Source organism: Argentina silus (genome assembly GCF_951799395.1).
Source record: "Argentina silus genome assembly, chromosome: 7".
Taxonomy (NCBI): Eukaryota; Metazoa; Chordata; class Actinopteri; order Argentiniformes; family Argentinidae; genus Argentina; species Argentina silus.
In genome coordinates, this window is record NC_139661.1 from 11,187,029 (window position 1) to 11,213,408 (window position 26,380).

The window sequence follows — 26,380 nt, forward strand, 5'->3', positions numbered from 1 at the left end:
CTTGGTGTGTGGTTAGAGCTTCATCTCTCCCAACAATAACAACATATTTGTAGTACTCAATCCTCAATATACATGCGCAACACAACATGGCCACACACAGCCTTCCATGGTAAAATCCAGTACTAAATTTGTTCACTCATTCCATACTTTTCCCAGACAGATAATTCCTGGTTTGTGCCCACTAGCGCCAACCCTCTGTCGGTCCCGCTTTCTGTGACCTGTAATTACATGCCATTCATTTGATTTGTTCATTAGTTCAACCCTCGCCTGGGTAGAGCCAAATAGGAACCCCCTTATTAGTGGTTCATGACTTCTCTGTCTCCGTGCTGCTGGGCGCTGGAGCAGGGGTGGAAAACAGCAGAGTGTAGCGGAGGAGAAAGGGGGGGGGCCGTAGAGGGGGGGAGGAGACCTTGTTTTAACTCTTGCCCTGGCACTGCCACAGGAAACCCAGGGCTGCACAGGGGCAAAGAAGGGAAACTATGTCACAGTCTGGCCGGGACTTTTTTTTATTCTAAGCACACATTGGATTGAATGCTTCCCCTGTAACACTTATTCAATATGAATAACATGTCTTTTCAGATGTCCGCCTAGGCATCAAACAGAAAACACCTCCTTCAAAGTTAAACAGGATTCTCAGAATAGGTGCAGGACACCTGACACAAACAAACAAACCACACAATCCTGCAGAAACGGACTCTCTCTGACAAAAAATTTCACAAAAGACCCGAACACAACCAAGTTAAATTCTTAACACCTCAGACACATATAATATGATGAACCCAGTGTTGTCTGTATAACTGCTGAAACTTATTTTTTTTAGACCCTGGAACAGGTCACCCTAGTGAGAAAAGATAAGTGTTTCAGTCTGTGAGAATGAAAGTGAGAAGAAAGAAGTGAAAGCTATAATAATTCTCCCTGTGACATCTAAAGTGAGCTTCTTTATTCTTCACACACAACTGAGATCAGATGAGCGCTGGTTTAACAGACTGTCATATCAGGAGAGCTGAAATACACCCTGGTGGTTGTGTTTCACATGAAAAGCAGAGTGGCACTGAGAAGGGCCAGGGGTGAGGCTTTACAATCAGGGTCGTCTCTTCTCTTCATATTCCACCTCGCAGCAACAGGCTGTGTCATCACCCTGCGGTGTTGAACAAAAGCCTCACGCCTCGTCAGGGTGACAGCGGCCGCTCCTCACACAATGACTGGATGTGCTGCTGTAATTAAACTCCCCCTGTAGCCCTCCCCACACATTGACCTTTCCCAACGTAAACAGTCAGCTAACCCAACACAACCTCCACCGTCACACATATGAATGTGGATGTGTGGATAGATCTATGTGGTGTTACTGTACATGTGTGCGTTTGAGTGAAAGAGAGGCTGAGAGTAGTATGCATGGCATGTGTTTGCATATGTTGTCTACGCTCAAAGTGTGTGTACAGTGTGTGTGCATAATTGGGTTTCTAAATGTACTCCGGCAACACCACAGCCTCGCATACGGTACAGTACAAATCAAAGTCTCCAAGTGAAACCAAACTAATTCATTCCGAACAACAAGATGGTGTGTTCTCATTGTGAATTTCAGCACTGTACAGTTGTTTTGAGGAGACTGAACACCCTTGATGAGCAAATCACAACATATAATGATGAGGGATGCAAATAATAGCAAAAAGGTCCCTTGCCACAGCACTGCCACTCTTCTCCCAGGTCACTCAGAGCTCTGCTGTCAGTCTTCAGTACAGCAGACTAGTGGGAGTGACAGCACAGAGGGCTTCTGTTTGTTTAACGTGTCACTGAGGCAGCAGTGGTGTGTGTGAAGGACCAGATGGAGGGGGAGTGTACGCAGGGTACCAGCTGTAAAGTGCATCGCCTGAGCCACCGTGACACTCCTAGAGTGCACTAGTGACAGTGTTGCTAGGTACTACTGTACTAACTCACTAATCCAGCTTGTTTCATCGTAAAATGCAGAAGGAGGTTCAAATGTGTGACAGATTCCATTTGCATGGAATGAAGCCTGGGGAGGCAAAAATGGAATCACACACTCTTACAAAAACATCCATCCAAATGCTTTCTCCCTCATTCTCACCCACAGACACAAACACACACACACGCACACACACACACACACACACACACACAGACAGACATACACACACACACGCACACACACATATACACACACTCGTGTGCCACTTGTCTAGTGAATGACACCTCATTTTGTTCTCGTTTCAGCCTCTTTGCATTCTGTGGGTGGGTGAAGGACGGAGGGCCTAAAGCTGTCTCGGGTCATTACGGCATACATTTTCTCTTTTCTCTCAGAGAGAAAGAGAGAGCTCTGTGGCACTTACAACAGTAGGATAAAGCTGATGGATTAGACAGGGGTTCTTCTCCAAGCCTTTTCTATAGGCTTCCAGAGGGTGGGCTGCTCGGCGGTGCGTAGGGCAGCACAGCCCAGCCTGTCAGCGTTTGACGGGCCCATCTAGAGGTGCGCTCATGGAGATGGATGATTGATGATAAATATGTACTCACACAGGACCTAAATGCCAGCACGCTCTTGTGATTTAATCCCCTCTCCCTCATCAAACATACAGCCTTTAGAGATGCCTCATGTCTGTGCAAACCAAACCTCTCTCCATGAACGACAAAGCCAACCACATAGGGGTGTGAGGACTGCCATTACAATCGTCAGATCTGGTTTTCGGTCCTCTGACATGGTTGTCCATTTAGAAAAAGGTGCATTGCTCATTGATTCATTAGCCAATGATCAGCTCCTAAATACTGTACATCAATAGTATGCATTTGAAGCAAACATACCAATTTCAGATCAGTAATCAGTTCTCTGTTCATTGATTACAAACACTCTTTATCTTTGATGAAAAGATAAAGCCAAGTTTGTATTAAGCTGAATATTAAAAAGGACTGATCTTACTGATTTTAATGTCTTAAAATTATGTAAGATACTTTTGATTATGTGCAACCAATTATGAAGTGGAATTTAAAAAGTACCCCTATCCAATCATCCATGGAGATTGTATCAATGCATGACTGTGATATTCTTAAAATACAACAACATCCCCCCTGCATTCAACATTCGCTACAGTTCCCAGCTAGCCTGATTGAAAAGAATGTGTGACTAGACTTCCCCCTAGTGGTGATCAGTGGACAGTGGCTTCAAAAGGATTCAGTCCCTGCCTAACCCACCGACTGCTTGACTGACTCCCTCCAAGCAAGAAAGACTTGACCTTGACAATCTGTTTGGTTACCTTAAACAGGTTGATTTGCTAATGTGCAAGTAGAGGCTAACCAAAGCATCAGAATTAAAACTGTGTGTAATATTCTCAACTCAGAATAAGATGGATCTGGATTAGCCATACCTCCCCCAAACACCACAAAGAGGTCATTGTGCTAACTAGCATATCAAGAAGAGAAAATGTAGCTATATTGGCGGTTTTCAAGTACAGTTTGCAGGCCTATTCTGTTTTTGCATACTTATTACATTACACTGTGTGTGTTATGATGTATCTGACATCCAATAGCATTGTGGGAAAGTGTTTCTGTTAACAGGTTCATCTATTCCAGGCTGCCTAATAGCATTCCTCTGTCACCTTAACACTTACCCTTTCTTCCCATTCCTACCCACCATAACTTCTCCTAGATGGGGAGAAACATAACCACATTCTTTAGCATGTGGATTGATTTAATCAATATAATTAAACAATGTTTAATGTGTAAAACAAACAGAAACTTACCTGAATATCAATTCAATACTTTATTTCTCAGTAAGATGACCAGTGACTGGTCACTCATACTGAGATGAGCATTAACAAACTCACACTCACACACACACACACACACACACACACACACACACACACACACACACACACACACACACACACACACACACACGCACACACACGCACATACAAACACATATCATGCATACACACACAGCTGAAAGCACCTCTTAATGCTAAATTATGCAATCAAGATTTAAGAGAGTAATGGACCCCCTACCAAGCCTCTGTGAGTGAGAAATGTAAAATCTATGGGAGGTCAACCCAAACACCCAAGACAAGACAATAGATAAGACCTCACAAATCTTCAACCTTACCTTCCTCAACCCTTACATTGATCAGCATCACTACTGCCCTATCAAATATGAGAATAGAAGTTGAGCAGATCAGTACACCGTACAGTATGACTTGAATTTTGCAAAACCGCCCTCAATATATGATTCACAGAAGAACCAAGTTACAAGCACACATTTTGAGCCTCTATACGACATACTCATTGTGTGATTTCAAATTCGGAACCATACATTTTGATTGAATTTTGCAGTGGCATTTCCACATACAGTATACTACACTCTTATGTATGAAGGTAAGATTGTATAAGGTTTGTCCAGACAGCCATACCTTGGGCCACTTAGGGTTGAGTAGACGAGCCTTGACAGCATCGTCTAGGGCAGCCTGGTGCGACCCCAGTTTGAGATGGGCTGCTGAGCGGTTGCTGTAGAGGATACAGTTCTGTGGGTCAGCTCTCAGGGCATCGCTATAGAGATGCACAGCAGCATGGAAGTCACCATGTTGGCACGCCTCATTGCTCTGCTGCACTTTCTCCATGAACTCCGCTTTACTAAGACCACGTCGGCCCTCCTCCTCCTTGGCTACACGTCGCACAGTTCTTCCAGCTGTCCGAGATCCGAAGATTGAAAACTGTGTGGGGGGGGGGGGGGGGAGAAGAAGTGCAGAGAAGTGCAAATGTTTCGCAATTAGACTGGATGAAAATGTTGTGTCAGTAGAAAAATGACAACTAGAGAGAAACGGAAAGATATCCAACGTGGGTGCTACTTGAAAACACAAAAGACCAAAGTCTTATTTGAAAATGATTTGTTGATATGTGTTGTATCAGCTGACCAGAAATGCTTTGTCATTCTTGAGTTGTCAATCTCAGGGAGCTGTTTCCATAGTACCTCCGTCATACCACACCTCCTCAGACTGAATTCTGGGATATGGCAGGCCTGGTAATTACTTCCAGAGGGTGAGAGAGAGTGAACGAGTGAGACAGGAGATGCCGCTGGATAGAGTGCTGTCAACATTATACCATGGTGGAGAGTATGGTTTTGTCATTAATTGCATCCTCTTCCCCGACAAAATGTGAATCACTGCAATTTTCAAAAGTGGCCAATGAAAATACTGTTCTTTCATTCCCAATTGTACACAATGAGCTTTGGAGAATCTAGGCTAAGAGGGAGTGTGCATAGCTCGTGCAACCACCCTCTGCTAAGACCTTGTGTAAGATTAGAGCTGGTTATGATCTAAGAATGCACATCAACCACTGGTAAATGACAGGCTGGGATATTAAGTGGTTTAGGAGCTGTTTTGTTGCTGTTGGTGCATGTGTTTTTTTGTCATTGCGCTTGTGTTATGAGCTTATGTACAAGAGCTGTCTCACACTTGGGGTTGAGGGTGCGTTCTAGCGTGTAGGGTATGTTCCCCTATCTGGCACAACACATTCCAGGGTATCTGTGTGGGCACTGGGCAAGATGGGTGTAGAGTGAGGGAGGGAGGGAGGGAGGGAGAGAGCTGGGATAGTGAGAGCCTAGAACGATAGGGTAACCTATAAGAAAACACCCAAACCTTTCATTCACATGGGACTGGAAAAGAGAGTACAAGATAAACTCACATGCATGCACATACAAAAAATAGAATACACAATAACCCCCACTGAATGGTGACTCAACTCACACGCAATAGAATGGGCTGTGTATAATCACTGAAAGCCAGATACTCAACAACTAAACTCATGGCCTGTTAGCAGCACTGACACTCCCACAAAGTGTAGAATCTATCAAATGAGGTTTGCACTTGCTTTATGTTCTGCGTTATGTAAAGGAACCAAGAGTATCGTTGTTTTGGGGATGTTGTATTGCGTTGCCATTTATTTGTGTATGATAATGATGGTGTCTCTTGATCATGCTGCACCCTGAATAAATCATGGTGTAATAAAATCAATCAAACGCGACCTGAGGTTAAACACATTTGCAATTCTTATGTAGGCTTTGAGAACATTTTAATACATGTGTAGTAAGCCAAAGAGCAAACTGGCTTCACCGTTGGAGCCTAGTATATTTTGTAACAATGTTGTATGTGACTGGTAGATAGGACAGCATATATATATGATAGCATAGGACCGCAGTCATGCAAACTATTGCTGTCAATGCAGCATTTATAAGCTACATCGTTCAGAACAGCATGACCATGGCCAGCATCATTTTGGTTAAAAAACTGATTTTGACCAACTATTTAATTGCTGGCAACAATGCATGACTGGGAAATCGATACAAAAAAAAGTTTATGACGTTTCTGCAGAGTGGCCGATCCAATCAGCGACGCAAAGGGACTGAATTGTGACTTGAAAAAACACGGTTGGATTACATTGTTAGTCATCCCACTTAAAATCAGTTGGAGCTCTGTTTACCTTTTCTTTTAAAGTCGGTTGCTTCTCCATCCTGGTCAACTTCGTTTTTGAAGCAGTCTTCTCTCATCCCATCGCCTATACCAAACGATAGGCTACTAATGTAAAGCCAATGTGTTTTTACACCCAAAAAGTCTTCAATTATTTCCAGACTATGTCAGTTCTTGTCGGAGTATCGATGAATCGTAAAGATGTTAAGTCAAAAATGGTTTATTTGTGTTCTATAAATACTTTTTTCTCAAGGAAAGTGCGCCATGTTGTCAAATTCTTTTTCTTTTTTTCTTGCCTTTTCCCTTGTTGCCATAGCGGATTTCTGTGCGGCGCTGTATCTCGAGTCAAATGTTGGATCCCTCGTGACATCAGAGGGCTGAGGGGAGTTATACTTTCTTTATAAAAAATAAAAAAAAACTATTTGTTTTGAATGTAAGGTCCTTCATAAACCAAAACTAAAGCACGCTGATCTTGAAATCCCTGAAACGTGTCCAAGTGTCTTGTCAGTGCTGATGTAGCCTATGTTATGTATGGAAGTCTTCCAGTCCAGTCCTCGCAGATGATATCTCAAACCACCGGTCCCATTGTGCCCGAGGTTAACGGGTATCCCCGATATGATGGATTGGCTTTTGGTTTTCCCAGAGCCCAAATTGAAATTAGGCTAACTAAATATTTAAATTGTGTAAATTGCTAAATATTTGTTTCTTATTATTTAATGCCTAATATTCTTGGTATGCTTACAGTGCCTGTAGAATGAACCCCCTTTCGAAATACATTAAATTTTGCTTCCCCCCCACCCCCCTTGATCAACACTACCTACTGGACACTTTCAAGTCAAGTTTTCTTGCTGAAGTCAACACCCCCTTGCTGTGGCTCTCCTAAAATTAGCTCAAATGCAAACATGTCTTCAATAAGTTACTAAACACGTTGAATTGAGTCTATTGAGTGCAATGATAATAGTTTTTTGAATGTATAACCTTGTCTTTGCAAGGTCCCTCATTTGAATAAGAATCAGAATGCTGGCGCACGTTCATTCACCCACTGATCTATCTACATTCACCTACTCGCTCACCTATTCACCCTTATGCTGTGGTCTATAGACTACTAGATTTCGTACTGTAAGTCTATGGACCACTAGACCTCGTACTGTAGGCCTATAGGCCGAACATCCAGACTATTACAATTGCATGCCCTGTCTGCACACTCAGAGAAAATAGCCCAGGCTCAGGGGCTCCTCGAGGAGAACCCCACCATTTCTAGACTATTGCCACCAGAGGACGCTACCATACAACTTGTTTGTGAGCTAGATGTCCTATTCCTCTGTTATGCTCTGTTTATACCACTAATGGCCCAGACCTCAGAGCTCTTGAATTTTGTAGGTCTACACAATCCCCACGCCATCTGTCATATATTTGACTCATCCTTCTAGGCTTATATCATGCTTAACATATTTCTTATATTCTATATTCTCGAATGGCTAAATCAGTTTTCTGGCAATTGCTTTATACTTTTGCCCCATGTTCTCCACTTTTATTGTTGCAAAGACATTTTTCACTAACAATCTTATGTCACAATCATATTTGTATGATGACAACATTAGCCTACAGATCAGCAAAATCAAGAAATGTGTACATCTCGTATGCCAAATAGGCTATAAAACACTTTATGGAGGAATGTAGCTGTTTTACTCTAGCCTATACATTCATAAAGTGGTATGAAAAGAGCATGAATAGAATATATAAAGCCCTAATAAATTCAGAAAGCCGGGGCTCAGGATTACGCAAATGTTACCACACCTGTGGGCTAGATGTCCTATTCCTCTGGCAGGAATAGGTAGCTTTAAAAACCTCGATATCTAATCTCGACACTTTCAGTCCTGTCATGTTCTTCTGATGTCAAAGTCTAAAAACAGTTGTGGTAAACATCAAGTTGCATGTAAACTGGTGACTCGGCATTTCGCTTCGCACTGTTGTGCTCAAAGCCAGTCACACAGTCGCCAGTAACCCGTTGAAAAAACTATTCAGATTAAGTAGGATATTCAATTTCAGGAAAGTGACAGCATCGTCGGACGCTTGACGCCCTCCAGACCTGTCATATTGCGTGCACTAGAGTGCCATACGATGAGCTTATTATATTTAGGCTACCTCTAGTCTCTATTTGCTAAGCTATGATACTAAAACTATTTGGTAACTTTGACTTCTGCAACTGTGATAGAATGTTTTCCCCTCAGGTCCAGTTTAATGCAGTATTTGACAAAATGGCCATCCAATTGCTAGTAGTAATTGTTTTGTTTTTTAACCGCACTGTGCGCACGTGCGCGACTTTAGTTCGAACTGCACGTACCCGGTTGTTATGACTAGGCATCTTTGCTTGCATGGACGTGTTTGTTTACTATCGTAAGTCCATTATAAGACAGTAACATACATTTTATGCGTAGACAAAATAGGATTTTGCGGTCGACCTTGCTTTGTTGAAGACATATGTGTACGTAATGTTGAGTCTATCAGGTTAAAAGGAGATGCACTATGGTTTTTCGTTTTACTTTTGCTTTTCCATTAAAAAGTGGAAATATTCCGTGTCTTAATAGTGTCTGATAATTACGCCTATGATAAATACAACTTAACATAAGTCTACCGGCTCGGTCCAAGCCGGATCGGTCAGGTTTGAGTCGGCAGCTTGACATTTGCTGCGGCAGAGATGTGGCACCTCGCCTGGCCGTGTCATAGTCAAACCCCGCTTTTGGTAGTGCGTATCAGAGCCAAAATAGTAGCGACTCTTTTGGTAATACCTCGATGCGAGGACTCGTTAGCGGGGACAGCGCAATCCGAGGACACCGTGTAAAATTGTCTGTACTGTATTTAACTATAGACATTGACCCATATTTGACCTGGCCTATAAGATGATGGAGTGAAAAGTAATTAAAACCATGCAGGCGAAACTAGACATTTTATGTCAGAAAATAGGTAAACCATGGGGCAATTCTTTTGAATGGGGGTTTCTCGCTGGACAGGTAGCTGTAGATTTTTCTTTAACTTAATAATTCCATTCAGTGTCCAAGGAGAATTTTAGGCCCCATACATTATTAGACAGAGGTGGAAATTTAATAACTCAAAGTATAATGTCTCTGTCCTTTCCAGCCACAGTTTCAACGAGGTTTATTTCATCATTGTAAAGTTGTATGCCTTCCTTTGCTGAATGTATTTGACTCATAATAATAATCATTTATTCCATGTGTATAGCACCTTGCAGCGCTCACATTGTAAGGGGGAGAACTCACCATTGTACGTTTTTACATGAGATTGAACTTATTCCTGAAAATGGGTATAAAATTCCTTATTCGGTGACAAGTACTTTGCCGTCACATCCACACCCGTCTTCAAAGGCATTGGGCGTGGTCGGACGGCTGAGTCCTCGACTGTGATTGGTTATAGAGCCCTCAACAGTAGGTATATATTCGTCAACTTGGTATATATTCATCAACTTATTCTCAGCAGGAAAAGGAGTGTGGATCTGTCTATTGTTCAAGTGGACCTGCCTATTGTTTATTTGCGATTTGAATCTGGTAAGATGTTATTATTTTTTTAAGCATGTGTCCTGTCATGGTGCTATGACAATATGTCTAATTGTAACAGAATACATTGTACTGTATTCTAAGAGAGATATGTGGATAAAGTGGAAAAATATGCTATAGCTTTGTCAGTAGATCTAAAAATGATGTAATATGGGCATTATACCATAGGACAGTAGGTACCCTACCAGCCTTAAGTAATTGTGCAGCACTACCTCAGTCATAATCTAGACAGAATAGTATTATTTCCTTCTACTTCAGTTGACTAATATTGATGCTCTTTCTTTAATAATACTGTTGTGCAGTGATATTGAACCCAACCTCTAAAGGTGGTCATGTTCATTGATGTTGAGCTTTTCTCTAACTATTACACTGACATAAGAGCACATTGATGTGAAGGTATTGGGTAGACTATATATATTCTCCCTTAATAATCTCTGTATAACATTCAGGTTAATCATATTCTATTTATCACTTGAATGCAACTGAAGTCCTCTGCTTTTGTGTCTTTTAGAGAAATGAAGTCCCAGGGTTCTCTTCACGTCGCCACCCCACTGAGGGAGAGCCTTGCCCTGACTAAAGTGGCAGGGACCTCTGTTTACTTGAAGTTGGACTCATCTCAGCCCACAGGATCCTTCAAGATTAGGGGCATTGGACACCTCTGCAAGACAGTGAGTGACTTTCCTGAGTTAGATAGAATAGAAAAGGGCAGGACACAAGTGTGGAGACAGGTGATACTTGGATTAAGATGAGGTAATGGCAGTGACCTGAGTTGCGCTTGTACATTTGTCAGGGGGCCTTGCAAAACCAAACTGTAATGGGGTGGTGGGTGTGGTGGATTGTATGTTCTTGCATGTTCCCATTAGGACCAGTACAGACCAGTTTGAGGAGGTCAGTCCCTGTCTGAACACTGCTGGGTTGGCATGGCAATCTGGTGTTTATTTCTGAGGGGGACTAGTGATTTCAATGAGTGAGGGCCCCTGTGTTCTTGTGAAGGAGAACTGTGAGTCATGTGATTTTTGTTGTCCTGCAGTGGGCCGAGAGGGGCTGCGAGAGATTCGTCTGCTGTTCAGGTGAGCAGCCAATCAGAACATCCTGTTTGAAAGTAACCCAAATTTCTCTTTATCACAGGACAAGAATGATAGTATACTGCATTATACTGGTTATTCTACCATTTCTCTTATGCTCCACATGGGATCTCCCTGACAAGCACACATGAATAGTTTGTTCGGCTGTAGGTGTAATAGTTGTCCTGATGTGGCCATTGTTTTTGCTTCATCACAGGTGGAAACGCTGGTATGGCAGCTGCCTACTCTGCCCGTCAGCTTGGGGTACCTGCAACCATTGTTGTGCCCAGCGTCACCCCTAATGCAACAGTGGAGAGGCTGAAGGATGAGGGTGCCAATGTGGTCATTCACGGCAAGGTTAGTTTAGTATATTCGTTTTTATAGTTTATTGAATCTTCTTTGTCTTGTATCACATTAAACACCAATAGAAGGTAGAAAGTACAATCATATTTATAGAAACAACAATAGCAGAAGGCATTATACAACAGAATACAACATACAACACATGGCATTACATACATTCATACACAAAAGGGGTAGTAATACAGTATGGAGGGGCTTAGTAATAAAGGACAGGCACATTCAGTGAAAGACTTCTATGACTCATGTCGTTCCCATGTACTGTATACAGGACACTGCCATGTATTCATCTGTCAGCTCTTATGCTGAGTCAAGGCATGTTGTGTGTATTAAGTGTATTTTATTGAAGGATGAAATTAAATACTGAATTGGAACAAATAAATAGAAGCACTTGAAAATGTAGTTTTCATTATGGTGTTCTATTCTTTTCTTTTAAAGGCACTTAATGAGAGTATTGAATATGGACAACAGCTGGTGGCCAACAATCCTAGTTGGCTTTTCATCTCCCCCTTTGATGACCCTCTCATCTGGTGAGTGCCAGTACCGTCCATCCTGACAGTCACAGCAGGGCTGATACTATATCAATGTACTTCTGTTACATCTGTATTGGTATGTTCCTTGTGTATGTTCTTGTCAGAAACACTGAGAGTAGTGTCAAAAGTTGATCCTGAGGGCTCCAGCTTTGCCTTGTGGTACCTGGCTGCTTCCTGAAAACTCTCTTTTCTGTCTGTTTTTGTGTGTTGGTAGGGAGGGCCACACGTCTCTAGTGAAGGAGGTGGAGTCAGAAATACAGACGAAGCCTGGGGCGTTGGTGCTGTCCGTGGGAGGCGGTGGCCTCCTGAACGGGGTCGTGGAGGGATTGCGTCGTGCTGGCTGGGGGGATGTACCCATCGTAGCCATGGAGACGGTCGGTGCACACAGCCTCAATGCAGCTATGAAGGCTGGGGAGTTGGTTACTTTGCCTGAGATCACCAGGTAAGAGACCATAGGACCCACCCTCACACTGAGGTTAAAAACCCTCATATATCACAGAGCTCTCAAGTTGTCAGATGTTATGCCATCTTTCAGTCACAGTGTAATTCAATTCATTCATTCACAGTGCTTTAATAACAGCACAGAGTGACACATTCTATCACTTTCCTCTCTGCAGCATTGCTACAACGTTGGGTCTGACCAGGGTGTCTGCACAGACCATGAAACTTGTGGGTGAGCACACAGTTTACTCAGAGCTGGTGACAGACCAGGAGGCTGTTAAGGCTGTTGAGAACTTTGTTGGTGAGTAGCATACATACACCTGCATAGAGGGTTGTGAGATTGCATAGACCAGACATACCCACAAGATTCCCTGAGACTGAGCATCTCTTCTTCTTCCTCCCTCCCTCCTCCTACATCTGCAGACGATGAGAAGATCCTGGTGGAACCTGCATGTGGCGCTGCCCTGGCAGCAGTGTACTGTGGCACCATCAACAGACTGCAGAAGGAGGGAAAGCTGGCGAGGAACCTGGGCCCTGTGGTGATCGTGGTGTGCGGGGGCAACAACATCAGCATGGACCAGCTCCAGAGGCTGAAGAAGCAGCTGGGCATGACTAGCTAGGTTGATAGCTTTGGGTTCTGCTTACTCTTTCTCCAACTCTCCATTCCTCCATCACCCTGATCCCTTCAATTGTGGCTCCCCAAGCTCATTGTGTGCTTCCAATGAGGGCATTAAAGCAGGAGCCCCACAGGACCATATCATTCCAGACTGTGTGCCTCATTCTCCGGAACTCTGGTGCTGAGTGACTGAAGGACGAATTGACTGTGGATTCATCGATAGCGTAATAGAAAAATGTATAGCCCTGGTGACAGATACTGCTCTGGCAGTAGTCGTGTTTGAATAAAATAACCTCCTAAAATATTAACTTCTTGCTATAAACCAAATAGAGATGTATAGATTGTATTTAGCATGTTTTATGTTCCTGTAAAATAGACCATTGATTGTATCTTATTCAGCCTCTTTTGTACTGTATGAGTATTTAAAAAAATAAAAAATCTTTTTCTGAGTGTCTTGTCCAGAGAACCACTTCATTTTCCCGCCTATTTACTTCTTCTGATATCCAATGTATTGCATTGCACTGGGCATATGCAATCCTTTTTGGTAAATGTCCAGTAGTGCCTGGTACTGTACAGTAGATTATCATTGGACATTTCTATGACAAATCAACACCATCAAATGTGAAAAGGACTTTGCCAATAGTGTAATGACTGTGTATTCAGACCTTCCTTCTATTATAATTGGGTGATATCTGGACACAGGCTGTTAAAAAGCAGAGGAAAAGGTCTGTTATGATGTAACAAGTGGCTAGTTAGCAGATGTTCTGCTGTTGCTCACCAAACTATGTTCTAATTTAACAGTTAAGATAATATTATCTGAAAGACATGTCGCTTTTGTTGACGAGTCAGGAAATGGTTCAGGTTTACTCTCAAATTCCTACATTTATGGTCTCATAAAACCATAAATTAGCAGTTTGAATTTAGTTTTCCAGGTGCAGAGAAGGAATTATGAATGAAAGTGAAAACCCTTTCAAAGCTACTGATACATTAACTGACAAGACAGTTAAACATTAAACCACATTGTTTCTTTAGCATCCAAGCCTAAAAGTGCCTAAATCAATATCAAATTGATTATTTTTCATAGACATGTCCTCCAGACTTTATCAATGTAGGGAACATTTCAGATGATAAGTGCAACAAAGTCAGCCTCACATTCTTCTGCTATCAACAATACCACCTAACCTACTTTATGATGTAACACTGATGGTATTCTACCTTACATGCAGTGCCTTCGGAAAGTATTCAGACCTCTTCACTTTTTCCACATTTTGTTATGTTATAGACTCAATTTAAAATGGATTAAATTGAAAGAATTAGAAATTTGAAATACAGAAATACCTCATGTACATAAGTATTCAGACAGCACTCTTAAAATTAGCTAAAATGCAAAAATGTCATCAACAAATCACTCAATAACTTGAATTGAGTCCATCTTAATGCAAGGATAATAGTTCATGTAATTTTGGAAAGAATATCTTTGTTTTTATAGGGTCTCTGATTTACATAGGAATCAATTACACACTGTGTGGATCAGGTTGTCATTACAAACTGAGCAAATGGAGAGAAACAAAACTGCTCAGGAATGCTGCCCTGAGGCCTGGGGAGACTTACAAAAATCTACAAAATTGAATGGTGGAGAGGAAAAAGCACAGTCGATGGGTCGATCATCAGTCGATCATCTCAGTCACTCTACAAAATTGGTCTATAACCAAGTGGCCAAAAGGAATCCCTTAATGGAAAATAATCTATCCATAATTTTGTTTGCAACAATGAATTCAAGTGATACAGCAGAGAAAGTGGGTGGAAATGTGTTTATTTGGTTTTTCTACAAAGCATTAAGTTTGTTGCAAATCCAGCACATGCAATGCAGTTTCCGCACCATCTCTCGTGTGAAGAATAGTGGTAGTTGCATCAAGTTATGGGTATGTTTGTCACTGGCAAGGATTGGGGAATTTGTCAGGATCAAGAGAAAATTGAAATTTGCTGAGTTGGTAGTGAGATCCTAATTGATTCCTATGCAAATCAGAGACCCTATAAAAACAAAGATATTAATTCCAAAATTACATGAACTATTATCCTTGCATTAAGATGGACTCAATTCAACTTACTGTTAGTGATTTGTTGATGACAATTTTGCATTTTAGCTAATTTTAAGAGTGTCATAGCAAAGGGTCTGAATACTTATGTACATGGGGTACTTAATACATTTACTGAAATTTCAAAAAATGTGTTTTCGCTTTGTCATTCTGGGGTATTGTGTGTGGATTGATGGCAAATTCTTTTAATTCAATCCATTTTAAATTGAGTCTATAACACAATTGTGGAAAAAGTGAAGGGGTCTGAATACTTTCCGAAGGCACTGTAAATGTTTTGAAAGATAACTTCTGAACTCCAATGAGATGCTGTAAACACTTGTGTTTCTCCCTGCTGCGTATATAGGGCTGTGTATGAAAGGTTACACTTTGTGAGAATGTGCTTCAGCTAGGTCAAATAATGTCATATTGCTTTTATTAATCTTATCAGTGTCCGTGGCAGAGATGAGTCAGTGGTATTGCAGGAGGACCACACTGGAAGTCTTTGACTGGCTTCACTTCCCCCATCCAATTGGCTGGTTGTTGAGGCCTGTGACCCATTTCTGGTTTCTCATTGGCTGGCAGATCATTAAAAAGGAGGCGCAGGCCGATGGGTCTTGAGGAGGTCAGCCAGCTGCGAGAGAGGCCTGCTGATGAAAGGATTCCCCCTTTCCAGCCATCCCAGAATCCCACCATTAAAGAGTCCAGGCACAACAGATTCCCTGAATAGCTAACAAGCAACCCAAAATAGATTCAGTCTGGACTTCTATGTTGCAATGTAGTGTACATGTGGGTGGGTGGGGGTGAAGGGTGATTCAGCAGGAGTAGGGCAGAGATCCAGCTGAAACTGGCCTGGCCCAGCACTTACTGCTCTGAAAAGGTGTCCGGTTTTACATACCAGGGGGTGTAGACGCAACAAGTCTTTGGACTTGGGCCTTACATAAAAAGCACTGCAGACAGAATGGAAATAAAGACAGCCAGCTTCATCTGAATCATGATCAACACTCTGCCTCTTAATTATTAATAATTGTCTGTGTGATAACACTAACAGATCTATTTACTCCTTTGAGGATTTTGTTTATGCCTGCAACAGGCCATCATCCAACACATTATGAAAGGAAAAGCTTAATTCACCAAAAACATGTTTACTGTAGGTAGGTTAGCAACAAGTCCAAAAATGTACACTATAAATGGCCTGGGTAGCAAATGTGTTTATGAAAATCACACTCACAAATACAGACAAGAGAAATAAGTCCACACCGCACGTTTACATCAAGACATTTTTTATTGTGACACAGAAATCTCAAACGCCATCTTATTCTTTACCTCTGTATAATCCATTTTAGATATCTGTGTTTAGTTTTTGATGTGCAGAGGTAAGACAGTAAAAGTTAAGTTAATGCAACCATAAATAATTGTAATAAATATCAAGTAAATGTACAGCACACATTTTCTCATCGCAACACCTCTTTGTATGGATATGTCCTTATTATGATCTCTTCTACTCCTCCAAGGACAGGTAGGAACAGAAAGAGAGCGTCCTTGTTAGCAGCGGTTTACCCTTTAAAAGAACAAAACCAAAACTAAATTGGCAAGCGATTCAATCATCCCATCCATCTGAAATATTTTGTGGTAGCTCTCGTTGTGTTCTTCAAGTCCCATCCAAGTATAATGGTTTTACTCATACAAGAAAACAGGTTTCACCATGAGTAGAAGAGAATGAGCGATAGAATCCATCTGAGTTACAAGACATTAAGGTGGTATATTACTGGGAATTTCAAATTTTGTAAAAAATAAAAACCCAACAAACCGGATATCCGATAAAGAATTTCCTAGTTTTATAATAATTTTCCTGGAAGAATAGTGCAGAACAAAACAAAAAATCCGTCGGTGAAGTGAAACAGCAATTTAAAAAATTGCCATCAAATATAACGTAGAAGTCTATTTACATTTATTTTCTGTGAAGTCTTTACACCGCTAAAACATTTTGGTTATGGGTAAAATAAACAAACAAAACAAAAACCCAGCAGAAATCCTGCTATTTCTTTACAGGAAATCTATAAAAAGGCAGAACTAAAGTGAATCCGACCCCCTAGTGTGTGTGGACTGTGTGTTGAACGGGGGGAGGGGAGGGGGGGGGGGGGGGGGGATTCCTCGCACATTCAGTAGCAGTAGCACACAAGCAGTGTGGGAGAGCAGCTCGGGAGATCAACGTCTCCCTCCCATTTCACAATGCAACACAGGTCTTATGACCTGAAATGCAAGTAGGCCTATAGCAGATCTGGCAACCTAGCAAGCCACATCTGGCAAGCAGGTAGAGCTTCAGTGTACCTGACCTTATCCTGCTGCCACAGCTACTAGGATACTTTAATAAAAATAAAAAATAAACTCAAATTGCAACCTCATCACTTAATAGGTTAATATGACTTTTTACATGACTTATATACCCTCTTTATAGACTTGAATAAAATATATTCACCGTTTATATAGGCAGATACTGTAGTTAGTTTTGTCCATTAGCAGTCCATCTTTACAGGCAGTTACTATATAATGTCCTATACAGCATTTGTCCACATGTTTTGTCTGCAGAGCTGAATTGGTAAGAAATAGGCAGCATCATAAGGTTCCTTTTAGATATTAAGTGGACTTTCATCGAAAACATCATATAACACTCAACCCTTGCTTCCAGATAAATATTTGGGGTGCCCTTTTCACATGGAGTCACCCGCTCCCCTTCTTGAGGAGGTGCTTGTGTTAAAGGCATGCCTCAGACCGTCCCCTCTGGCAGGGAGAAGGAGGGAAACTGTAGGACTAGGTTTAGAAGAGCATACCAAGTCTTCTGAAAGAGAGAGAAGGGGGGGGGGGTATGGGTAACAAGTGGGAGAAACAAGGTGGGAAGTTTCACAGACAGAAAGGGTATATGTGCCCTGTCACAGCTCCCTCCCACTATGTGTGTAGTTAACAATGAGTCACCTCAATGCCACTCCAAACTCAGTGCAACCAGAAGAGACACCAATATCAGTGTCAAGGCAAGAGGAGATGACCTCCCCTACATCAGCTCTGAAAACATGAGTGAAACACATCCTTGAAATGCTCAACCTGCTTTACAATGTTATTGAAATGAAGCACTGGTACAAAGCAAAAAAACATAAAACAAGCCAAAAAGCATCAACTTCAGAGTTGTCTTGACAGAGCAGGATGGACTCCCATGGGCAGTCCCAGCAGGGGGTACAGGAGAGGCCGGAGGTAAAGGTGGGCAGGGGAGAAGGGACTTCATGGGTACTAAATAGTAGGGTTGGTGATGGCTACGGAGGTGGTGGTGTACTCCATGAGGTCCCTTTAGCCGCTGAGTGGGTCCTCACGGTAGTGGATGGCGTAGCGTAGTTTCTCCAGCATCACATCCAGGGAGGTGTACTGGGGCAGCTTTACCATGAACATACAGGTTTCCACTCTGATGTAGCGCGAGTCAGGCATACCTGGGAAGTACACATGGAGAGAAAAAACATTAAAAAAAACATGAAGCTGGTTAAAGAGGGGAAATGTGAATTTGATGTATCTAACCAGTTAGTTCCTATCTGCGTTTTCCATGTAAATAAAGCCCTTCAGTCAGAGTGTCACTGTGTGGAACAGGACAGTCTTTTTAGGTGATAGTGCTGGATAAGGACACTAACCTTGTTAATCTACTGTACTTTAGACTGTTCATACTAGTAGTCGTGATGTTACACGTCAGTCGAAAATGTGGGAAAACTTGTCCCTATCACACCCCACCTCGTTATCAAAAACAACCTCAGGAACAAAGCGTATCTGATCAGTTTTGCCACAATTCTCAAAATCTCCTTTGGAGCCAAATAAAGAGCTCACTTCTTTCAAGAGTATAGTATTCATTTTATAGATCTGACATCATGCCTTCTCTAGAACTGCTGTGTATCTCCACATAAAACAACAGAAATAGAAAACAAAATGCTGCCCATGGTTGAAAAACAATATGAGCTAGGTTGATAATTGCTATCAGTGCTTCCTTGAGTTTCTGCACCAACAGCACAAAGAGGACATCAAGAGGAGATAGCAACCCATTTGTTTATGTCTACACGACCACAGACAGACACAGACAGACACGGCTCATACCTGCAGCCCCGTCGGGAGGGGCTATCTTCATGGGGTAGGGGGGTACGTGGGCGGTGTCTGGGCCCCCGTCCTTGCAGGGGCAGGTGAAGGGGATGCGTTCCTGGTTGCAGGCAAACTTTATGAACTTGCAGAGCTCCTCCTGGGTGAACATCTCCAGAGCAGTCCAGAAGAACTCTATGTGCTGGTCTGTCTCCATTAGACCCACCTGGTACATGGTGTGAGCCTACAGAGCATGGTTGAGTAAGTTAGATAACCATAAAGAAACTATGGGATTCTTGGGAAGATGGATGATATTGCCTCAATATTACTTCTACCCTCAAAATTATATTCCTTTCTCTATGCTGTTGCAACTCTTTTTACTTTTGTATATGTTACCTTGAGGAACTCCAGGTTGATGTAGGGCAGGCCACAGGTGCGCAGCTCTACCTCTAGGGGGCTGAGCATGGTGAGCAGCTGCAGGGGGATGATGGAGCCCAGCCCCGCCCGCACTGCTGTCATACACTCCACATTCTGCAGCTCCCGCAGACGTAGACCCCGCACTGCCCGTGCATACACATCCTTATTCTCCCAGCTACACACACACACGAGAGATTAGTCAATGACAATTGTCTAATTAATTAAATGAAAAATAAGCACATACAGTACTCCATCAGGGCCAGAAAAACTATTATTCATTGCATTGGCACACCAAAGATAAGAGCTGCCAACCAGAAGAAATCACGTACAGTACACAGAGCTATAGAGATCATTCAGCAAGACATTGCCCAAGCATATACAGGATGACAGTGAGAGTGGTGATTCATGTACAGTACCTGACGCTGAGGTTACGCCCCCCCTGGCACAGCTCCACGTCCTCCCCGGTCATGGTGATGTAGGTAAAGGTGCAGCAGGGCCGGCTGGGCGAGTCAGGGCTCTCTCCTGAGTGGTGCTGGGAGGAGATCTCAGCACACAGGGCCTCAAGCTCCGCCTCCTCGCTCACCTGTGGGGCAGAGGGCAGGGGTCATGTTCATGGTCCTGTGTGGTTCAGTTGGTAGAACATGGCATCAGCAACATACACCTTGCTAGTACCGGGTTGGACCCCCTTTTGCCTTCAGAACTGCCTTAATTCTTTGTGGCATAGACATATGACTGGCTGATTAGATATTTGCATTACCAAGCAGTTGAACAGGTGTACCTAACAAAGTGGCCGGTGAGTGTATATAGTGGGTTTGATTCCCGCTGAGACCATCATTTAATAATCAATAATTTATGTATTCACTACACTGTAAGTTGCTTTGGATAAAGGTGTCTGCTAAATGGCATACATCATGCAAAGGTTAATAGATCAATGGGTACACTGCTTTAATATCTTGTGTAACACCAAGAAAGATTCTAGCAACCATTTGTTGCATGTGAAGTATGTTTTCTGATTCTGAGTGAAGGGAGTTGACAGGAAGAAAGAATTTTGGCTGTAGATTTTGGTAAAAGTGAGGCACAGTTGGTCATTACAAGCATATCAGCATATTTACAAATACATCTATACAAGAACAGGTCAATGCACTGATGCAGCACTTCTTCACCCACATATTACAAGCATGTCAGGATATTTGGTTACAAATACATCTGTAGACGAAATATGCTGACATGCTTGTAATGACCAACTGTGACTTTACAGACAGCTACTATATAATGTCCTATACAACATACATCTACACCATACAGATTATCTGTCAGTCTCTCTCTTACACTCTCAAACTTCTTGACATAGTTGTAGGTGAGCAGGTCAGCCTCCTGCAGGTCCTGCTCTGGATCCAGGGGCTCGCCCACCAGGCCCTTCCAGAAGGAGCCCAGCAGGTCCAGGGGCAGGGGCACATCTGCCCGGATGGCAATGCCCAGCAACTGGCCAAAGAAGTGCAGCAGCTGCTCTTCCGCATAGCTGATTGGACAGGGCGTCAGGATATACTTCCCCTTGGGAACACAAACACACACCAACAACTGATTAATCTAGCCCTTCACTGATCAACTAGTGTACAATCTACACACTTTCTGTATTTAGCATGGTAAGAGACAGCCTATTCTAAGTGTTCTATATCCTATTGTGGTGCTGAACTGCAAACTGAGAAGGCAGGTAGATGTGTCACGGTACCTTGTTGCGGTTGGCTGCTGCACTGGGGCAGGGAAGCAGCAGGGAGAGGGCGGAGCTCTGGAGTTCCTTACACACCTGCCAGAGGAAGTGCCGGAAGGAGCCACCTAGGGGACCACAGATGTCAGAGGGCTACTGAGATAGTATTATGGCATTTAGTGTCATCAAATACTTGAAATGCTTGCTGGAGGTCATTAGTAAAATGCAGGGATGACACTAACTGGTGCCGTGGACCTCCTCTCCAGTGAAGCGAATGTTGAAGGCATAGGTAGGGTCTCCTCCGCTGGCCAGCTTTACACAGAGCTGAGATGAGGGCACACACGAGAGCTGGCGCGCTGCTTGGCAATAGTAGGTGTTCTCTGACGAGCGGATCTCTCCTGGACAGAGACACACACACACACACCCGACATAATCACACACACATACGATTAAGAGCAAGAACAACTGTATCAAAACAGATAGAGGTCATCACATATTGTTAAGTACATGAAGGGCTCAGGGATATCCCATTATCTCACCTCCTACAATCTCCAGTGGGTCCAGGGTGATTTCAGGGGCAGCGTGGTCTGCAGTGCGTTGTACTGTGGCATTCAGTACCCGGTTCATGACTGTCACCTTGGTATCATAGAAGACCAGGCCTGGATAGAGTGGAGATAGAAAAGGTGGAGAGATCAGTACGACGTGGCTTTTATCTAGTTAATATGCCCCAGTTACAGTACTTAATGTCTCAAAGGCGGTCACACTTTGTACAACGCATCAAAAGGCGAGTTTCTCAACAGGTCAATGCACTGATGCAGCACTCCTTGACCCATATACACTGGCTGTTGCATGTGTGCCTTTGGCAACAGGAGACCAGTGCTGAGATCTTTGGTTAACTTAAGTAGCAGTCTCTCACCTTTGGCCTCACACAGCAGTGCAGCGATGCTGTTCTGGTAGGTGTGTGTTTGGCGCAGCTCCACCAGCGGCAGGAAGAAACTCTCCAGGGTGTTGTTGAGTGACTGCAGCAGAGCGAAGCGCAGACGCAGGCTCTCCACAGGCACATCTGCACAGGCACACATCATAGTGATCACATGTACACAGACAGTATACACAGACACACAATACTATTTCTGCATAATTTCCTCTCACACCACACACAACCAGAGGAGTGGATGACATACTGAGTAGGCAGGCCACGCGTGGGTCAGCAGCATCACTGGGGTCCAGGTACACCTCGTGGGGGTGCAGTCTGGCAGGGGTGATGGCCAAGTGACGACAAAGCCTGTTAATGTACTGCACCAGCGCTACGTCCATCTCCAGACTCCACCTCCTACAGGCCTTCTGGGCATGGCGAGTGTCAATGCAGGTACACCTGAACAGGGAGAGGAGGGGGAAGCATATGCCACTTGACCTTCTCATTTATGGTATCATATGAATGCCATCCCAAGCATTCTCAAAAGTTGTACCCTAGTACAGGACGTACCATTGCTCTTAGTACTGTACTTATTATACCCCTTCCAGGCAAATGAGGGTAAATGAGGCTACCATAGTGCTTCAGTGACGCGTTTTCAAGATGGCACATACTGTACAGCACATGCTTCATACAACATAAGTCACCATGACGTCAATTCTTATGCTGTACCTCGTGTGAATAACTGACGTGTGTTGTTGACGCAACGGCACAGTGTGTTCCGACCTCTGAGTGTATACTGCAGTCATGTGTACTATACGTGTGCTGTGCATTTTGTTTGGAATGTGAACTACGCCAGGGTTGGTGAGGCTCACCTTTCAAAGTGGAGGTCGTAACCGCAGGCCAGAATGGCTCTCCACACGCTACGGATGTCCTGCTTCGCCCGATCCACTGCAAACTTATGGAAGCCCTCCAACATCAGGTACTTCTCATCTGGGACTGCAAGAGAGTGGGATGAGGGATATGAGACAAACAGAAAAACATAAACAGAGACACACAGTTGCATACAAAAATATGGACATAGACTGTGGATGAGGGAAGACGAATACTGTAATAGGCAGCATAGGGAGCAGATGGATTAGTATTACCTTCAAGCTTCTTGGCAGGAGATTTCTCCGTGTCTTTCTCCTCAGGTCTGGATTTCTCAGGAGACTTGGGCTTCAGAACAGTCTTCTTCTCACTTAGTGCAGTCCTGTTAGAGACATAACTTGGCATGAGAGGCCAGCTTCATCACTCACTCTACTCTATTCATACCAAAAGGCACATGTATTGACAATGCAAGGTTGAATTGGGAAGCTAACTTGACAATCACAAGCTGAACATTCTATAACCCTGCAAATGTATTTTCAGGTATAAAAGGTTAATTTCAGTAACTATTTAAAGAACACAATTGAGTGTGGGATTCACAGAGAAAACTATCCTGAGGCGGTGTTTTATTTTGAAACCATGCAGTTATACAATTACCAAGTCCATAATTTAAGATGTGGGTGGAAACTAATTCAGGGGTCTGTTATGGTGGGTGGAAGCAGAGTGTGGAGTGGAACAACACTCACCGGACGCTGTTGAGCACAGACTTCTCCTTGGTGGGAGGTTTAGTGATGGGTCTCTTGGTGCTCACCACCTTGCCTTGGTGCTGTTCTTTGCCCGCCTTACTGTACTTGTTCTTGTTGGGCTTGGGGGTGCCATATTTACGGAGAATCTGTGATGCATAACTTGTTTACCTTCTGGGAAATTATGTTCTGGCAAATATGGTACAGTCGGATGTGCGTGTATGCATGTGGATGACGAAGGGTCAATGCATCATATACATTTTGTGTGTATTCATACACTCTTATGGGGAGTACAGTACCTGTGTCAGTTGGTCCTCCAGAACCTTCTTGGGAGGCCGTACGTTGGTGAAGAAGACGTGCAGCAGATTTCCTGGGGTCTGGGAGTTGATCTGCTCCTTGCTCAAGTAGATGTCAGACACTTTCATGGGTTTGACTGGTGTGAGGCTCAACATCTGCTCTGAATAAACGCAGCTCTTGAAGATGTCCGTCAGCACATCCCGTGCACTTGGCACCAGCTTGTCCCCTGGGCACATGGAAAGAAGAGATTTAGAGCCTTCCAGATGTAAGCCTCATCTGTATTTGCAGAGAAACTAAGAGGGGACCTGTGTGTATACATAAACACAGGGAGTGAACGAACTATTCACAGGGAGTGAACTACAAACCTCTGATAGACTTGTCTGTAAAGTAGTCCTCAAGGGCAGAGCTACCCTGTGTGTCAAACAGGCTTTGGTTCACACTGGAAGCTGTAAGGATCTCCTCATTGGTCAGCTCCATCAGCTCTTCCTCACCCTCCAGGCTAGACAAGCCAATCAAGTCGCTGCTGTTGAAAAGGCTAGCACGTATCTTCTCAACCTTTGCTCTGGCACGAACCTACATTCAGGAGAGAGAGAGGAAATGCAAGTCTATCTTTATCATAGAGGCTAAAAAACATCATATTTAAAAGATGATTCATATCAATAATAAATCAGCTTGAATTGTTGAATCTTGAATGACATGAATAATGAAAGACAACACACCTCTATAACGGCATAGCCCTTGATGGGCCGGGCCATGATGGCGTTGCTGTCCAGAGAGGTGACTGTGTACATGGAGCCTCCGTCTGACACTGAGGCCGTTTCTGCACTGTCCAGGGGCTCCCCCAGGCTGCCCAGACTCCCCATGCTCCCTGTGCTGCACAGGGATATATCCAGGCTCTCCTGGCTGGACACTGTATGGGGGTCCAGAGGCCCTTGCTGTGGGGAGGGCACGCCGGAGGCAGTGGCAGCGGGCATGAGAGGAGGGGCCGCTGGCAGCTCCTGGTCAACAGAGAGTTCACTGGCGGTGCGGGACACCCCTCCCTGGGAGGAGCTGCAGATGGAGGTCTGGCTGGTGGAGGCAGAGGCGCTGACACTCATGGCTGGAGTCACACTGCTGGAGCTGTCAGGGCTCTCAGGGCCCCCGTTGTTGGGGAAGCCAGGTCGCTCAGGCTCGGGGCCCACCTTGCTGTCATGGGGGGTGCAGACCCCGGCTCCAGTCTTGGGCTTTTTAGGGTCCTCTTCCTGCAGTGGGATGAAGATTTCGTCCTTGAAGAGCCCCCCGTGGGCGTTGCAGGCCCTGCGGATGGCACTGCGCACTGCGGCCTCCTCCAGGTGGGTGGGGATGCCTGAGAGCACCAGCAGGCGGCTGTGGGCGGTGGGGCCCACCAGGGCCTGGCAGGCATCTGTCACTGCGTCGCTAGTCACACTCAGTCCCTGTGGGTCCTTGTTCGCCAGGTGGCGGAGGATCATGAGGAGGGTGAGGCCGCGGTGGAACCACAGCATGTCCTCAGGCTTGCTGCCTGCCATGTTGAGCAGGGCGCTGTCACTCTCTGACAGACGAGTCCCTCCACTCCCAGAGCCTCGTTTCCCAGAGACTGCCGCCGCTACAGCTGCTGCCCGCTCACGCTTCATCTTCACCTTCTTACGCTTGGAGAGCAGACTGGGGCTCTGGGGGGTCTGGCCTGGAGACGAGGATGATGATGAGGATGAGTCACTGAGGTTGGGGGCGCTGGTGGAGGATAGGGCCCCCACTCCTGAGCCACCCACATTGAGTGGGAGGGTGACCTCTGCCACAGCCAGGCACACCTCCATCAGAGCATGGAAGTAGGTGGAGAAACGGCTCTGATCTGTACCCAGGGCCAAGGCCCCTCCGCCAGAGGATGAGCCGCCTGCCCCAGACCCTGACGCCACCCAGCCTTGGGTCTCCCGGTCGTAGAGCTTGCGGAGCTCCGTCTGCAGGGCCATGAGCACAGCCAGGCAGGGATTGAGCAGTAGGGCGATGGAGCTGGACAGACCTGCAGGGCTCTTGCGCTGCTCCAGGTGGTGGATCTTACGGAAGAGCTCAGCTAGCAGATGGAAAGTGAGTTCCTTGATGCAGGGGGCCAGATCTGTGGTCCAAAGCAGCCCACCTGGAACCACAGACAGGGAGACACGAAAGAGAAACTAAAAATAGTGCAAACAAATAGGATTAAGTGTGCAGTATTAAAACACCT

At 44.3% G+C, this 26,380-nt stretch overlaps 2 protein-coding genes across 2 annotated transcripts in view; one reads left to right on the plus strand and one right to left on the minus strand.

Moving 5' to 3' along the window:
• Positions 1-9,962: 9,962 nt before the first annotated feature.
• Positions 9,963-13,057, plus strand: LOC310806538 (L-serine dehydratase/L-threonine deaminase-like; the record flags this gene model as incomplete). The annotated part of the gene is made up of 8 exons (XM_083672678.1): positions 9,963-10,030; positions 10,551-10,707; positions 11,070-11,109; positions 11,321-11,460; positions 11,902-11,993; positions 12,211-12,438; positions 12,614-12,738; positions 12,861-13,057. The coding sequence occupies exons 2-8, from the start codon at positions 10,555-10,557 to the stop codon at positions 13,055-13,057; spliced, it is 975 nt and encodes a 324-aa protein (XP_083528804.1). The 5' UTR covers positions 9,963-10,030; positions 10,551-10,554.
• Positions 13,058-16,402: 3,345 nt separating this feature from the next.
• Positions 16,403-26,380, minus strand: part of hectd4 (HECT domain E3 ubiquitin protein ligase 4) — a gene marked incomplete at its 5' end in the record, with an annotated part of 33,874 nt that continues 23,896 nt past the window's right edge. Inside the window, 16 exons of the mRNA XM_083673723.1 lie at positions 16,403-18,601; positions 19,251-19,473; positions 19,626-19,821; positions 20,063-20,229; positions 20,976-21,197; positions 21,376-21,479; positions 21,594-21,749; positions 21,891-22,010; positions 22,268-22,414; positions 22,533-22,723; positions 23,137-23,260; positions 23,410-23,513; positions 23,875-24,020; positions 24,171-24,394; positions 24,534-24,741; positions 24,888-26,296. Coding sequence (XP_083529849.1) covers positions 18,465-18,601; positions 19,251-19,473; positions 19,626-19,821; positions 20,063-20,229; positions 20,976-21,197; positions 21,376-21,479; positions 21,594-21,749; positions 21,891-22,010; positions 22,268-22,414; positions 22,533-22,723; positions 23,137-23,260; positions 23,410-23,513; positions 23,875-24,020; positions 24,171-24,394; positions 24,534-24,741; positions 24,888-26,296 — 3,878 coding nt within the window. The 3' untranslated portion in view covers positions 16,403-18,464. The remainder of the gene's footprint in view (positions 18,602-19,250; positions 19,474-19,625; positions 19,822-20,062; positions 20,230-20,975; positions 21,198-21,375; positions 21,480-21,593; positions 21,750-21,890; positions 22,011-22,267; positions 22,415-22,532; positions 22,724-23,136; positions 23,261-23,409; positions 23,514-23,874; positions 24,021-24,170; positions 24,395-24,533; positions 24,742-24,887; positions 26,297-26,380) is intronic.